The 17,257-nt window shown below is 47.1% G+C and overlaps 1 protein-coding gene across 2 annotated transcripts; it reads right to left on the reverse strand.

The window, feature by feature from the left end:
- Window positions 1-426: 426 nt before the first annotated feature.
- On the reverse strand, window positions 427-17,203 carry LOC122575267 (MOXD1 homolog 1-like). 2 transcript variants are annotated; one of them, XM_043743977.1, is made up of 10 exons: window positions 13,044-17,203; window positions 5,052-5,204; window positions 3,983-4,156; window positions 3,559-3,642; window positions 2,916-3,105; window positions 2,245-2,510; window positions 1,738-2,156; window positions 1,440-1,639; window positions 1,219-1,349; window positions 427-1,031 (listed from the first exon to the last, which is right to left on the reverse strand). In XM_043743977.1, exons 1-10 carry the CDS (start codon window positions 14,082-14,084, stop codon window positions 873-875), a joined length of 2,817 nt encoding a protein of 938 aa, XP_043599912.1. In that variant the 5' UTR covers window positions 14,085-17,203; the 3' UTR covers window positions 427-872. The 2 variants fall into 2 exon arrangements, with proteins under 2 accessions (XP_043599912.1, XP_043599913.1); XM_043743978.1 differs by lacking the exons at window positions 427-1,031; window positions 1,219-1,349 and having other exon boundaries at window positions 1,499-1,639; window positions 1,727-2,156.
- Between the last annotated feature and the right edge of the window lie 54 nt (window positions 17,204-17,257).

Below are 17,257 nucleotides of genomic sequence, written 5' to 3' on the forward strand. Positions count from 1 at the left end.
AGGGGATGTCCGACAGCTTGGAAATTCCGAAAAATTTCGATTTCTGCATCAATTACGTTACTCTGTCGATACAATTAATCAACGAAATCATCATTTCTTCCGACGAGCAAACGGTTTTACAACGGTGAAATCACTCCTCGAAGCATTTGCGAATGTCCATGTTGTTGCAAGTAGCTATATATATCTATGAAACTCTGCGAGTTATGGAAAGTATCCAATTGGAAGTTTTATGGTTTCTGACATCCCGTACATTGTAGCGGTAAGAATGTTTCCGTTAAAACCTTTTCTTTCTCTTTGCCGTAATTACACTACACTTTTCCTTTTTCCTTTAACTCGTATTCGTCGCCGCTCCAGGTTTTACTAATAATTTCTTTTTTGTAAAAGGGGATGGGAATCGATGATGACACGTGTAATGGTACAGTTTCTACAGACTGGTTTATTTTTTATACAAAATTCATAGAAAATAGAGGGAAAGGCTTGTAGCGCGAATACCTTATAAATAAGTGAATGGTATATTTACATTACATTACATTACATTATACATATATATTATATTATATTTTTGTGCGTGTGTGGGCGTGTGTATACACATATACGTACACATACATACACGCGCGCACACACACGCACGCACGCACGCACGCACACGTTGGGCGGTGAAAATTTTTCGAAAATCTTGCCGTCCGTTCCCCTGCAGGCAGTGATAACGGTCTCGTAGATTATCGTCGAACGATATCGCTCGTTTCTAGCCTGTCTCGAACAGTCCCGATTCGTAAGCGAGACGAATAAGACGGATACGTACAATTGACCGTACAATCAACGACGATCAAACAACGGACAATCAAACGTCTAATACATATTTGACTTTAATTTTAGGAAACAATGATCGCCGTAACGAGAATCGCGAGAAGCGGCACGATGTCAAAGTACAAGCTCCTCGATGCACTGGATAGCATAGCCATTTCGGTGCACGTGGTTTCGTTTGTTTCCGGCAGTGCTGTGTAGTTTGGGAACGTCTGTATGTCAGCCGGCTGCAAAGAATATGTTAATCGATAACTTAAAATCGACGAACGTCATAGATTTCATCTTTGAAAACTGTTGCTTAAATGGATGGATTTTATTCTATTCTGTTATATCGTCGAAGAATGTTTTATAGAATAGAGGCAGGTTGCTTGTACACTGACATATCGAATGAGAAGGGATCAAAATTGGACATACCAGAGCAAGCTTATCGTCCCTCTTCCTGCAAAATGTCATATGCCTGCCATGGTACAGACTCTGTTCGATGGATCTAGCAAGAAGTTCCTCCGTCCAGGGTAGAGCCAGAATATGTTCGGCCAAAGTTCGACCTATCGAGACGCATAATTATCGTAGTCTTATATCAGTTATCAGTCGTGATGATTGTCAGTTTCCTGGGAATAGGCGTTCGTATTGTTTACCTCTGAACTCTTCGGGCTCTTCGATGATCAACCGAGAGAAGACGTTGTCGTTCTCGTTTTCTATCGTGTAATCCCTCATAGCCATCAAGGCAGACTTTGCCTCCCTTATAAGTTCTTCGTCTATTTCTTCGCTAGGCCTCGTAGCAGGGTAAATTGGAAGCTGTTGTTGACCAGTGGAAGGAATAGTCACAGCATCGGTCCTGCGACGTAACAGCGAAGCAAAGGTGACGGATAAGAAGGTGTGTAGAGTATAGGCTGTGCGCATCAAAGTACGAACAAACTTTTACCTTTTGCTTACCTAGTTGTTAGGAAAAGCTTCTCCAGGTGATCCATAGTAACGCCTTTGAAGCTGTACACGCCGAGAGTCTTGAACAGATGTTTGACCGGCGTCATACTATAACAAGCTGCGAGTGGTGTTCTCGGATAATGTACCACGAAGGCCAGACACATTTCCTGAGATGCCGCGTATCCTCCCAAAGTAGGCTTCGTCCTGTCCAACGTACCGTAAACACACTCGGCCAGCAATTCGTCTCCTGGAAGTACTTTCACCTCCTTCTCGAGGGTATGAGACTGTTGATAATCAAAATCAAAGTGGTTATCCTCGACTATCCTGGGCAATTCTTTGCCTTGGCGAATGTGTTTCAGACTCAAACGACGACCGGCCAAGTGAGAATGCAAGACCACCGAAACGATATTCACTCCGCCTTCGGGGAACATCTGTGGGGGTAATTCACATTTTAGAATATTAGAAACTAACGGATGGATGAAGCGCGTTATAATTATCGAAAGAGTGGCGTTTACGTACAGTGTTGGTGCAATGAGGAGTACAGTAACCTGCCGTGGCGTACTCCTTTTGTTTCGGTGGAATCAGGTGAAGAGGACTAACAGCCACGCCAGCAACGAGAATTCCCGCTTCCTGAGGACGTAGGTTCGCGGTCAAGTGTAGACGTACTCCGCTGCTGTCTACCACCTTCTTCATATCCGGATTATTATAGTGCACTTCTAACATGTAATAAGAGCCTTCAGGATGTTCCGCGATGGGAATGCCGACGTGTTCCGGAAGCCATTCACCTGTGCCAAGACACATCGTATCATCTATACTGGTACTATCTCGCTACTACTGCATATATACTGTCGTGCCGTGCTTCTGATAATGGTAAAGACTAAAGATAATTTACAAAGCTGTCGTGTTTTTCAGAATTTTGGTGAATTTAATTCCAGTGTGAAAGTCGGATGCTTGAAAAAACTAGACGAATTTCGGATACCCTAGCCCGATAGATAGGTTTTATTAAGCTTTCAATTTTGGTAACGTCCGATTCGATCGTTCCATCTAAACGTCGAACCTCGTTGTCCGGACGAAACTCGATAGGTAGCAAAGAAAATTCCCATTCCACCGACCGTTTATCCGGTAAACTGACTTGCGAGTTAAATAATCGAAATTGTCGAATAAATCTTATGCTCTCTCCTCTAGCGTACCTGTACTACCACGTGCCCAGGCAAGCACCGGCTGCAAGCACGATTCCCATTCTCGCGGCATCGTGGGACTGTAACACGGAGCTCCAACGATTCTCGCGTGTTGTCCCAAGATCGACAAAGTGGAGGCGCACTCGTACAATATAATATGATGAACCAAATCTTGGTTCTCCTTTTCCACGAGTGGCGTGTACTGAAATCAGAAGATGAATCGTTGCTCGATGTTCGCACGTATCGCCCTAGAGTTGGTGTTTGTATGTGATATATCGATGACGGTATACGGTTGAGAGGATTCGAAGAAGCAGAAGAATCAATCGCGCGGCGAGACAGTTTCGGAATATCAGATTGAACCGCGTGCTGCTCTTCTGCCGAGAAATCTTCTCAAGCAGATTTCATTGGCAATCGGGCAACGTTTCGGCCACGGAATGACATCATTCCGAGGCCCTTCTTTATTCTAATGACGTCCATCGACACGGTGCCATGTCCGGCACGGATGACCGTGATTCGTGAAGCACATACGAATCAGGCCCAACCTCACGACATTCCTCGGTACTCGTCGCGTCGCGCACCAAATTTATTCCAAAACGAAGACGTATTTTGTTAAATTTCGAATTTCGGTGAATTTCGGCGAATTTCAATTACTTACCCCGATCATATGGTGCTTCTCCTTATGAGGTGCCTTGAAAATCTTGCACCAATAGGTGGTGTCTACGCTGTCTGAAACCGGAGGCTATGTATCAAGAAGAACACATAATTAATCACGATACAGGCATTCGGTTGCTCGTACAACGATTAATAATTAAGCTATCGATCGTTTCACATTGAGCGTTTCCGTGTAGCAACGACGCTTGTGCGAAGCGAGCGACGAGAAACGCAGCAGAGAGCTAAATGTCCTCTTTATTTATCGTTGCGTGCGAGATCGTTTTTCTTTGTCGAGTTGGCAAAGTTACATCGATTGCAATCGATTTGTTTTTTTCTTTTTTCTTTTTTTCTTAAATCAGTTGATTAATTAATAAGAAGAAATTGTCGGCTGAAGAAAAATGAGACAGGAAGTGACCGATTCCACTTACTTGATTCAATTTCACGTCCCAATGCTTGATATCCCGAGTATGGCGTGGAGGTGCATGAGGAGCCGCAGTCTTGAGTCTCAAAGCTCTGCCTCCACGCTTGTCACCGGGCCAAACAGCAGTATTTAGCTCAGGATCGCTGGAATGAAGCGCCCACAGGACTCGAATCGTGTCTCCCTGCGATAGCAAGCGATAATTACTTTTTCATAATGGTTCTGCTGCGGTTGGAATTGGAAGAGAGGCTCGGATATGGGAAATAGGCTGGTTAAGAAATATTTCAATGGGCTGGACGGCACGCTGGTTAGTCCCGCTGCGGATCGAGAATGGGAATCGTGGAGGAGACGCACGAGGGTCGCGGACGGCATGCTAAACGCCTAAATATCGCTGCGGGAATTCGACGTACCGTGGTCTAAGGGCCTGTTAAAGTCGCGGGCTGCCTTCGTGCCGGGCATAAATCGAAAAAGAGAGGAGGCTCTCTCTGCGAATTCTACCAGCGCTCTTGTCTCTACGTTGTAAATCTTCTCGGCTATACCCAGTTCCCAGGCTCCGTCAGGTGGAATCGAATATCGGACAATTTGTTCTCCCGCCAGTTCTAATTACTCGATGCGCAGTTACGAGGCAACACGATCCTTTGTCTCGGATATTTGATTTTATTCCCACAATGCCATATACCCCTTATACCAGCCTTAACCCATTGCCCGTTACCGCTTACCGCTAAATTTGCTTAGTCGAGATGCGTTTCAATCGCGTATCTTTGAACCAAGGATCGACGAAGCAGTGGCCTGCGTTTGAATACAATCGTTTTGAGTACGATCGTTTGCTATTGATATTAATCAAATTAATCGGTAACCGGTGGATTTTTTAATCTTGCTAATGTCTGGATTTTAATTAACCGTATAGTCGGTGTCCAGGTAGCGTAGCTCTGAACGAGGACAAGGAAAGTAATGTTAAAAGAGGGTATCGTTTCTACGAATAGTGGAAAGAAACGAGGTGTAATCGAGGGAAGAAAACGATGAATCGAACATGCTGGTAAATCCTAACATCGTGACGCTGTCTATGCTTACAGCCTTACCGTGAGCCGATGATCCTGAGGGTCGCAGGTCTGCCAGTTTCGCGAGAAGATTACGCTCGTGTGAGTTTCGTTTTGCGAGCCACCCAATACTTTGACATCCTGCGACGTGTCGGTGACCAGGGCCGCCTCTGGACCTTCGATCCCGTGCGAGTCCTGAAAAATCAAAAGAAATTTGATTTGCCGGTGGAACGAGACGGACAAGTTTATCGGGTCAGGTGAGCGCCAGGTGTATAAACTGGACGACGAATCAAAGCTTTCTGTCAGGCTCGATTCGTTCCTCTCCACTTTCTGCACTTTCACCTTTACTCTCTGCAGAGCTGCTCGTCCGCGGAATCGCGTTTATTCCTCGATGTGTACTCGATAATCGATGATATAACAACGTTTACTGGCCTGTCAGATCCGAGCGACGTTCCGTTAAGTTAACGACATTCCGATGCATCCTGCGCTCGAAGGAAACAACACCGTCAGCCGTGACGCTGACAATCGGAAGGATAGCCGCGAGCGTTTGGGTCCGTTGGATTCCGATTATGGTCGGGCGCTAAGGTTTGTAAGAGGCCGAAGGGAAGTCCCCTTCCTGCTCTTAATGAATCGAAATAATTGGCCGAGCATCGTCACGCTCGTTGCGTATTTTGTAACGAGCACGTGCAAAGAGGAAACGATGATAAAGTATGCGCGTCTCTCGGTAAGAAAAAAAAAAAAAAAAAAAAGAAAAAAGAAAAGAAAAACAGGCCACGCGAAGAGAGAACGCAGCCGTTCGATCGCAGTGGCTTACGTTCGTAAGATGGTTGTTCGCGCTGTACGCTATAATTATTATATTGTACGTATCATTTAATGGCAGTTTGGCGCGTCTATAAAAATTTGATGCCGCGATAATGAAACGCATTAGCTGCTAAAGGAGAGGGAAAGTGAAAATCCCACTTGAAAATCGCGAGATTCCGTTGTCGCTTTCAGCGATAATGAATGTCAGCGTGAATCTGAATGATCGATTACGAGCGTCTACTTTGGATTTGAATAAACCCGCCTACCGATTTCCGATTAATTATAATTATTAGCGGCTGCGATTCTGGGGTTAGCGCGCGTTCTCACGAGATTCGCCCCGGGGGTTTTCTCATGGCAGCCGGATATTCTCATCGTCGCCGGGCTAATTAGCACGTAGCGTCCGTGGCATTGGTAGACGGTGATTAAAAAAAGTCGGCGATTTCTCGGCGGTCTCTCTCGATTCGATGGATCGACTGGTCGTTGCAACGTTTTAATCGCTGTAACTTATACGTGGCTGTCGGTGAACAGGAAAAGCGTCTTCTTTTTCGATGTGGACCGTGTTTAACGGACCGGGGCGGAACGGTTTGATCGTCGATTAGGAAAATTATGCAAATGGTTATGGAAGCTCGTGCCAACACCTGGCACTCGAGCGATTTGTAAGGTAGGATCTCCGAGTATAAATTACCGATCGAAGTGATATCGACGCGTACTATCGAACATCTAACAACCTGCGCGTGAATTTCTCGAAAAGGATGCACGTGTGTGTTGTAGAAAATATGTGGAAACCTCGTTAGCGCTGTAACGAGACGACGACTGTAGCGATAATATCGGTAAAATACGAAGCTGATCTAACAACGACAACGACGACTTAATAGCGATCGTCTGCTTCTAAAGTGTTTTAGAGGGTTCCAGAGACGTTTGAATATTTTCAACAGCCGTTCCTATCGCTCTATGCATACTACCGTACACGATATGCTATTGTCTTGTACTTGAAGTCACGAAATCGATAACGTGGAACATCGATAATCGTGAAACATCAGCGACAGATTTCTCTGCGCGTTTGCGAGCCAACGAATGCACAGGACCGATGGATCGGTGATCCGACTAGACAGACTGGAGGAAACGTGACGAAGGATGAGAGAGAAAAGGCGAAAAGTTGGCTGACGTTGGTTCCATGGTCTTTCGAAAGAGTCGAATCGAGTCACCGATGCGTGGGAAAAGAGGCACACGTGCGTGCATGTGGAAAATTAATTCGGCGGATGTGACGTCATGGATCGGTACTCGCGTTTCCTGTGGCAGTCTTCCGAGAAACTCGAACGTTTCGGTACGTTGGAAAGTACGGCGCTTATTTTTATTCCGGAACGGGGAATGTCTGTTAAAACGCGTTTCGCTCAACGGGCAACCAACGGCAACCAGAAACGAAGAATCGGCCTCGTTTAACCGTACGATGATCTATCTTGAGAAATAGTTTCCGATCTATATACGCGTGGCCAAAAAAGAAACGGTTCCCTTTGTGCCCCCGGAGGAGTTGTGCCGCGGAGGAGTTGTACCGCGGTGGTTCCCATAGGCCGGCGATTGCGAAGAAAAAGAGGCGCCACTAGGAGGACGATGCTTGCCAGGTGTTTTGGACGTACAGTTCTCCCTCCTTTTTCTCTGCCTTTCTTCCCTCTTCTTTCACACACCGATGTTTCACCGATGTTCCTTTCCCTTTTTTCCCTCCGTCCTTCTTACTCTTACTTACTCTTACTTTTACTGCCCTCTATACTTTTCTCCCTCCAACGTTTTTCCATCTCGTTTCGATACTCGAACGAGAAACCCAACTGCGCGCTTGGTTCCTCCGCTTTTCTCTCTCTCTCTTGCGCGTCTCTTACGCTGTCTCGCTTTCTCCTCCTCCCTTCTCGTTTTCCAGCTTCTCCTCGTTCTTTCTCTCTCCCTGCTGCTGTGCGGTTACCTTTCCTTTTCGTATAGTGGCTCTCCTTCCTTTTTACCACCTGGCAGAACAGCAGCTGGTAGCGCAAAGAGGTCCCTCGACGGGGATAAAGGGCCTTCCTATCGTTCTTAGGCAACTGCGAACAACCACCTACCGGTCTCTAAACAGACACGATCAACGGAACAGACCGACCAAAATCCACGTCTTTCCTAATCGCTGGCAAAACAACACTCGTACGTTGTACGTTGTACGTTGTACGTTGTACGGTGCAATGGCGCGTGTCTTCGTTAACGCGAGTAAATAGTTTCCTCGCTTGTTTCCAACGCTCGACGCTTGTACGGGCGATGAAAATGTGGTCGTTGTTGGATAAGTCAATTTCGATGAAATCAATTTGAAGTTGGCATATTTAAAAGCTCCGTGTACAACTTTCGACGCAAAGATATTCGAAAAGTAGCGTTTGCAAACGGTTTCGCGGTATTAGGTATTTAGAAAATTGGACGATAGAAAATCGTCTTTAGAAAATCGAAGCGAATACAGAAACGACAGGATTCCTCTTTGGTCGTTGCTTTACTTTCTAAAGAAAATGTCATAACCAGTTTGGCTTGGATCGCCGTTTCTACATATTTATGGAAAAATTAGAGTCAGAGCGGTATTCGTCGCGGAATAGCAAAAGTCTCGAGTTTTCTGCTTTACCAGGATTCTTTCTCGTAAGAGGTAACAGATGGAAACCGGTGAGAGGCAAAGAGCTTGTGTAAATTTCATCGAACGACATCGAAGCGACGTTGGCACAGAATTTATTCTCGTAAAAACTGACAGCGAGGAAATAATAAAAGAGGAAAAGCTCTTAAAAGCTGGAACGAGACGGAGCAAGGTTTTCCCGTAGCGCAGGTTCGGAATTCGTTCTCGTAAAGTACGTCACACGTACCAGTAGCCAGTTTGCAACGTGTCGCGGTCACGGTACGAGCCGATCCGGTTCTCACGTGTCTTCATCTTGGGAAGAACACGCTGTTACGCGCAATTACGCTCGATGACGCGTTATAGCTGGTCGTGGTTCGCTTTACGCGTCTATCCGCGTATAATAATAATCGACGAATCGAAACACTGTCAGGGGTGAGAATGTTTGCGATTGCATGGAAATCTTGGCGATCTTTGCGTCTTTCTTCTCTCTCGTTCTTACGTTAATCGATTCGTGTTTGTATCTTTCGATCGATTAGACACTCGAAAAATACCCGCAAATACCCGTTTCATGAAATTTGTTCCCCTGGTTTATCATCTTTCCAAATTAATCGCGATTCCGATATCTGTAAAGTATCATGCTATTTTCGTCCAGTGGAATTAACCACAAAACCGTACCCAAATCGGTGCCAAATCGAGTTTCATGATAACTCGTGCTCCGAAGTTTCTTTCGATCGCCTGTGGCAGGCAAACGAGGCAGCCTCGTGCTGGAAGTGGTTGATGGTGAAAGAGGTGAAAAGCGGCGATAAAAAGAGAATGACCTACGAACTTTGCTTTACGATTGCGTCGTATTGCGTCATACGCGGAGGATCGATCCGTCAAATATTCTCCGTGTGCTCGGTTAAAATCCCACTTGGCTACCTGACAGCGACGATTAGAGTAGAGCGACGATTCGCTTCTCGGTCGTGATAAAGCGGTAAAACCAAGTAAACGAGCGTAGAGCGTAAACGCGTCGAAGGTATCCCGCTACGCGATAGCTACCTTCTCCAAGTTTAACGATTTTTTCATCGATTTGTTGGACCTAGATGCATAAGAATCCGTTAATCGACGATATCGGTACGCGAACAAGTTGCTCGTTATAGATTCGGCTTGGGTCTTAATTTGTTACGATTTCCCCTTTTTCCCAGAGTCAAGCGGAATAGAATTGGATAATTTGTACCTTGTAACAATTGTAATATGACATATTCGTCGTGATTCAATGACCACGAGGGACTATAATTACGAAACATCGGATACTTTCTCGTCCTATTTGCGTGTACAGGTTTACTGCAAAGCTGTGGAACGCGAGAGCTCGAAGACGAAGAAGTTGGATCGGAAACAAACGAAAACTGGTTGGCGGCGGGTGAAAAAGGACGAGCAGGATATGTCGAAGATAATGAGAAAAAGATCACGGCGAAACGAGAGGAGAATGTGTGCGTCCGTCTATGCACCGAGTTGGTCTCAGGCTGGGCCTGTTGCACCACCAGATGGACGGATCGCAGATTACCTGCATTTCAGATTCACTTTGCGAAACGTGCTTCCCCTGTCTCTAATAAATTACGATCGTAATCGTCGTACGTGCGCATGCCGTGGCTCGCGGTGAATAATTCAGCAATCGTCGAATTTTCTCCAGTTTTGTCCTTTCTCGAAACGGCCCCTCTCTCCGATCTCGACCGCGTTCCAACGTACGATACAACGAGGAGGAGACGAGATGTTTCGATGCGTAAAGGGGCGAGGCAATTTGAACGAACGAACAAAAGTCGACTGAAATTCGTTATATGAAATTCGAAATAGCAGAAGCTTAATACGCCTGGTACGTAATAACAAGGCGGAGTAAATGGAGCGATTATCGTGGCCTTTGTTTCTCGATAAACGAAACCTGCAGCTTTTTTTCTTCTCTTCTAGAGAAATACCATTCAAAGGAAATGTCTGTTTTTGTTGCATCGTTAGTTGCAGAAACTTAACGTCGTTTCTCAACACGCGTTCGAAGATTCGAGGGGCGAGAGGTATCACGCGTCGGCCGATTCATTGGAGCCAGCCAGCAGCAGCAGCACCGCTCTTCGTCTTTCTTTGCAACGATGCTCAAAGATTCGCGTAGCCTCCCCCCGGTCGATGTCTGGAGGCCTTGACTGTGGGACCCTTTGGAACCAACTGCCAGGACACAACATACCTATGCCCCCTGAGAAGGGGCCTTTTCTTACACACCTTCGTGATTCCTCGTGTGTTCGTCACGTATTCGGTCACGCAACCTTTCGCACACTTTCACCTCCCGCTTGTATCCAGCGTATACGTGTTTCTCTTTCTCCGTCCTTCTGCGTGTATTCCGTATCGGCCGTGTACCATTGCCTGTGGCATGATTTGCCTGCGGGCTGTTGGCGTATTCGAATTTACGCGGGCTTGATTTTGTATCTGCCGTGCGAAAGACAGTTCTCGTTTGAACAAACGGCGATTATTTATTTAAATATCTGTTGGCGGAAGAAGTTGCTGCGATTAAACTGCGATTAAATCGCCTCTGATAATTTGCTAATACGATTGGTGTCCGTATCGTCTGTATCGGTGTATCGTCAAAGGATTCATCTATATCCAGGGATTTTTTTAACAGCTCTCTAGATATCACCTTTGTAGATCGAAAAATACAGGAAAATCATAACGTTATAAAGGCTGTTTTTGAAATTTATCTCGGAATCTACTGTTATTGTCGTGTGTTATTCGATAAACGTGCGACAATTTGTAGATTCGTTTTCACATCGCTTTCAAACTTTATCGATATACGAGCGATATCGTCGCGCGTCTATGTAAGGGAAATTTGTTTATTCGTCTAATTATTTCTTCGTTTTCAGATATTCCCATCGAAATTCGTCGAGTCATGGAATTGACAAGCGGTCAGGTTGGCCGGTGGATTTCGGATTCGTCAAGGTGGAAGAGGCGGGAGAAGAGAGGAGATCGAAGAGAGGAAGAGAGAGAGAGAGAAAGGTCTCTCGCTGCCCTCGCCGGACGTAAATTTATCACGACTTTATCTCGTCCGGCGGAACGATGTTCGTTAATTTTCTAGCAACGCCGTGCCGTTCAGACTCCTCTTGATCCACCTGCGTGGCTGCGTTCTGTCCGTTTCTTTCCTCATTGTCGGCCTTGGCCGTCGCGGATAAATATCGAGTAAATGGTGCCGAGAAATTCCACTAAATTCTTTTCCACTCGGCCGGTTTGCGTTTCGCTGATAATTTCGGCGATTTTCATCGAATCGAAGAATGCTTCGATTCGTCACGAATACGAATACGATACGATGTGGAAGATGGCGAGGGCAGGTTCGCGTGGCCGCGCTTCAACCAACGTTGTAGCACACCTCGGAGAATGGATATAAATTTAATTAAGATTAGGAATTCGGAGAAGCCGCGCAAAGGGAGAAAAAAGGGGTGGAGCAGGTTTCGATAACCAGTTTCTTTTTAATCCCCTCGTTGCGTGGTTCTCCGAATGGAAACTCCAATGTTCGTCGTAGTGTGGATACTTGAAATTACAAGAAAGTGAGCAAAGTCCGTGTAAGAGAGTTGTTTCGATTGGTAATTTGCGCGTAGATGTCACGCTATTTCCGAAGCAGAGGCACCACGTGCCGCGATCCAAAGGGAAAGGAGAAACGGAAATGGAAACGAAAACGGAAACGGAAACGAAAACGAAAACGAAAACGAAAAGAGAAGTGGAAAATCCTACGAGAGCACGAATATCTTGTTCGTTGGTTTTCCCAGCCGCTGCTATGGATCGCGAGGAGAGAAGGCAATCGACTGGGATCTCTGATGACGCGTTAATTAAACGAACCTCGTTAATACGGATCGTGCGACTGAAACGAAACCACGAGCGAGGGGATCCATTCGCAGAAGGATTTGGTGGTTTGGACGGGAGGGAGGAGAGGCGAGAGGCCGATACCTCGGCTCGCGATACCCCCTTTTGCTGCTTCTTTTTCTCCTCGTCCTTCTCTCAGCCTCGCAGGTCTTTCGGACTGCTGTTTCGTCCTCCCCTTCTTAATCTTCCTTTAATTTCCTAGCTTTTCGTTTCTTCCCCTCCTTTTTTTACCTGCCTTCGTCCTTTTACTTTTCCTTTCCTCCTCTTGCGCCTCTGGTTCATCGTCGCCGCCGTCGTCCTTTCGAATACCTCTGCACCTGCACTATTCTTCTTTCATTCGCCAGCTCTCGATTCACACGGCTGATACGAAAGCTTTTAACGTTTGTCGGTATTTGCAACGACGATTTACTGCGATCGACGATTTGATCGATCGCAGAAGCGCCGTCTCGAAAGCGCAGCGAAAATAGAAATCTGGGATCGCGTTCCGATAAGAAGAAAACGAGTTCTTCCCACACGGCTAGCGCCGACGTTCGCGGACTTTCCCGTTGGCGGCCGCTCGACTATTCTCACGCGTCCTAATCACCGTCTTGCTATGCCGATCGATCCGTTGGAAGCACGATTGCACAAAGGCTACGGGATAAGAAGGAAGAGAGGACATGGGTAAAAAGAAGATGTGGGGCAGATTGGAGACGATCGATCACAGGGCCGAATACCTTTGGCGATCACCGATGATCGAGATGGGACGCGGCGGCGCTTACCAGCAGATTCACGGTGCCCGTGTGATCGTCCACCCAAGCCAGCAGAATATCAGCTCCCTTCATGTGGTTTTTCTCGTTGAATCCGATGCCGACGTATCCCAAGGTTTTGGCGATCACCTTGAAGGTGACCATCTGCTCGTCCGAAGGATCCCACTCGAGGATAACTTCTCCGTCGTCGTCGAGTATCTCGCGTCTGGTGAACCTCGGTTGCTCGATGCTTCTTCGGGGTCGATCGTCTATCGTCTCCTCGGCACCGGTATACTTGGACGCGCGTAACAGCTTCGCTGATTTGTCCATCGGTGGGATGTACTTTTTCGGAACTCGATTGTCTCGCGACTTTGCGCTTCTTTTCAAGATAGGATCGTCGAAGAGGTTGTTTGCTCTGGCGGCGGCGGCGGCGGCGGCGGCGGCGACGGCGACGGTACCAATTTCGTCCATCGTCTCGAATTGAGAATTTCCTTCTGTTTCGACGTCGTCCTGCGAATCTATGGTCCGAGTGGTCTCCTCCCGAGATTCCGCCTTCGGATTCTCGTCTTCGATCGGTCGTTTGTCGAACGGTGTTGTATCGTTGCCGGACGACCACGTCGATTCTCCGTTAGAGACGTCGATGTCGAACGCGTTCACGGTTTCGTTCATCTCCAGCGTGGACGCGATCGTCGTTTCTTCGGATTGTCCGCCGACGCCGAGTATCCGACTGGCGTTGCTCAGCAGCTCGTGTTGATCCGGGTCCAGGTTTTCTTCCCTCGAATTAGCAAAGTCCAGCCCGTCCTCCTTGTAAGGGATCTTCCTGCTCGCCTTCCATCGCGCGTACCACTCTTTATCCACGTCCAGCCGTTGTTTCTTAAACGTACCTACTCTGAGAAGCGCCTGTTCCTCTCCGAGACTTCTCTTTATCCTGGATACGACGTCTTTCGGATGATGCCTGTTCCTGTAGGCCAAGGTCCTCATGGTCTCGTCCATGTGCTGCACGTACAGGTCCAACAAGTCGCACCTGGCCATCCAGCAGAGACTCGACACCGCGATTAGCCTAAGTATCAGCATCTTCCTTCGTTTCCTCTGCTTCTTCGTTCGCTCGTCTCTCTGTGAACCTTCATACGATCGTCCAATTCCCACCTTCTCCCACCCATACGAGGCTTCCTTCTCGTTTAAAATTCACTTAGCCAATTAGCGACTGCACGATGTTATCCATCGTAATCCATCAAACTTTCAAATGTCCAAAGTGCTTTGAAATCCTAGCGCGCGATGGTGGAATTGAAGATTATCGAATCTCAGCTCGAGCTCCCTACTCAAAGTTCTACGTTTTTCGCGTTCACCCACCACATATCCAAACACTACCGTCCGTTTCTCTTGAAGAATTTGTCACCAAGCTCTATACCGGAACACACGACCGAAGAATTCTCTCTCCTTGCCTTGGTGTTACGCGAACGACAGTTGTGCCGGGACTAATTTAAGCGCGCGGCTGCTGTTGCCCCTGCAGACGCTTGCAGCTGCTTACCTGAGCCGGTCCCCTTCCTGGGGCCCTTATTCAGGCCCGTACTACCGTTTCTCCCGACCCCTTCCCTTATCCTCGTTCCTAACTCGTCAAGCGACGCTTTCAATTTCCAATTGGCATCGCGTTTCCGCTCTTTTTCCGCCAATTCCAATTTCTTCGCCGGCAGATCAACAGATCGCAGAAGACCGCGACCGCGATAACGCATCGAGGTACGCAGCCAGAACCGATGGTGTGGCGTTAAACGATTCTACGACGGCCTTAAGAAGACGCTAGGAGACTGGCGTCCTCCTCCTCGACTAGACAATTTCTTGAGAAACGTTTATTCTATCCGCGATAGGAAGCGGTAAAGACGAGTTTCGGTAAATTCTTCTGGAAACGTTCCTACTGGCTTCTTCCGTCCGTTCGAGCGATTGCTTTCCAGCTATCGTTTTCCAGCGATTACTTTCGGCCGACTACTTTCGGCCGATTTCTTTCGAGTCGATGAGACAGGAAACGGGAAGGTGGCGATGGCAAGGTCTGCTACTGCTTCCTGCGGAAGTCTTTTTTTCTCAAACCGGAGACTCGTTTATCGGTGGTGGTGGTGGTGGTGGTGGTGTTCCAGAAAGAAACCGGGGGGATGCGAAAACAACTGCGGCAGATGTGAACTCGTGGCACGCGCCCTTCTGTTTTACAGTGGTGCTCACCCTGTTACCATAGAAATTTCCCGAGTTTCCAAGCTTTACGATAACATTTTTTGTTACATCGCGATATTTTTGTCGCATACTGCATTGCATACTATCTAATTCGTTGAAACTCTTTCGTTGAAACTCGTTGAAATTCGGGAAACGCTCTTTTTTCTTTGTCCAGCTAACCAGCTAACGTCAACCGGTATTCTTTAAAAGTAACATCTCCTTCCTTCCGATTTAGTTACGTTACGCGTGCCGAATGCCGATTTAAAGCAGCTCGTCTGCTTATCAACGAGCGTATAAAAGGCATTATCATTTTGCAAAGCGTGCGCACGCGCGTCGCAAGCCAACTGTATCAACTTACTATTTCCTGCCGCTGACATTGAAACTTTATACTCGACGAGAAGATACAAGAGAAGGAAGGGTTACCGATCTTCGCGAAAACTACCTACGTAGTTCTCCTGCGTAAATTAAATTCAATTCGAATTACACGGACAACTAGCAATTAGCTAATCGGCTGCAGAGAAAGCGCAAATCGAATCGTCCAATTTTCTTGCTCCGCTTCTTCCTCGCGTCTCTTCGATTCGACATTAAAGGGCGGGAAATCGAAGGAGCGATCGGTCTTTGGTTTTCCCGGAAAACCGTGTTTTCTATCGCTTAGGTCAGGTATCGCTTATTGTAACGAAGAATTCCTTTATGCGAATAAGGATGCGACAGCCGCTCTGACTGCGTTATTTCTTTGTACGCAGGAATCCGAGGTTCGATTGGGATTCCCGGCAAGAGGAACCTTTCGTTTTCTATAAGGATAAATTGCGAATTCTCGTTGCCCGGCGACAAGAGGATAGAGAGAACGTGGCCATTGCGCGACGCGACCTTTCTCTCTGCTTCTCGCAAGACGAATCACGACGATTTAGAGAATCGAGGAGCCGCTGAACGCGCGACAGAGAATTAAAGTTGGACGAACGGCTGCCACTCTGTATTTTGTATTCCATCGGCGAATTTACTCCTCCGAGTCGTCCTCCACGTGGATTATTTACGAAAGGAGACGCGGTATCGGTTCGGAAATCTCGTCGTCCTGGGAAAAACCGATGCCTCGCGATATGTACCGAGCATAAGAAGCGACCTCCGCGCCTCTGTTCGCGATACAAGCTCGATCGATCGCCGATTCTCCGCTCGTTTCTTTCTCCCCATTGACATTCGTATCGGCAATCGCTCGGAAACCTTTTACAGTTACCATCGATAACTTATAGATAACGACCATTTCATTCAGTTTCTCGCTGTTGACATCTCGCCGTTTCTCCGTCATTCCACTCTGTCTTCCACTCTGATATCGTCGACCCTTAAAACTCGACGTACACCAGGAAAGGTACGCGCGATCGCCACGTTCACCTGTCGCGTGCCAAGCTACGCACCTGCTTAACTAACTTTCCTTCTCCTCGTGTCCTCGCCATCTGCTCATCTTTTTTTTCTCTTTTTTCTTTCGAGTTTCAGTGACCGATCGGCAGATGCCACGGTTTAACGCTCTTAAGTAATTTTATCCTAATTACGTGACCCCGTTCCCATCGTTCTACGTTTCCCGAGGTAGCGATAACCGAGGAAAACCTCGCGGGACGGACGATCGATGACTTCAGAGTATTTATTCCGGTCTTGCACGCGCCGTGTCTCACGCTTACGGTACGTACGTGCGCGCGTATGGCAGATGCCTTGGCATGCGAACTTTGTCTAAATCCAGCTGGGAATTCCTCTCAATAACGAACCGTCCGCTTCGAGATTTTGCTCGTTTAATCCCAACGGCAATCCCGATAAAACATTTCTTGCCGGCTCTCTCACTTCCTATCCTCCGAAACTCTGCGTTTCGATTCTTCGTTTCGTTTAATCGGTCAGTGACGCATAGACGCGACAATGTGTCGAGCGTACGAGACAATACGACTGATATATAATCTATGTTTGATATCTAATCTAATGTATATGCGTATATGTGCGTATTGTTGGGGTTTTTTTTTTTTATGGCGTTTTATATGACGGATACGTAAATTTATCCTAGACACAAACCTTGA

Source organism: Bombus pyrosoma, linkage group LG14 (genome assembly GCF_014825855.1).
Source record: "Bombus pyrosoma isolate SC7728 linkage group LG14, ASM1482585v1, whole genome shotgun sequence".
Taxonomy (NCBI): Eukaryota; Metazoa; Arthropoda; class Insecta; order Hymenoptera; family Apidae; genus Bombus; species Bombus pyrosoma.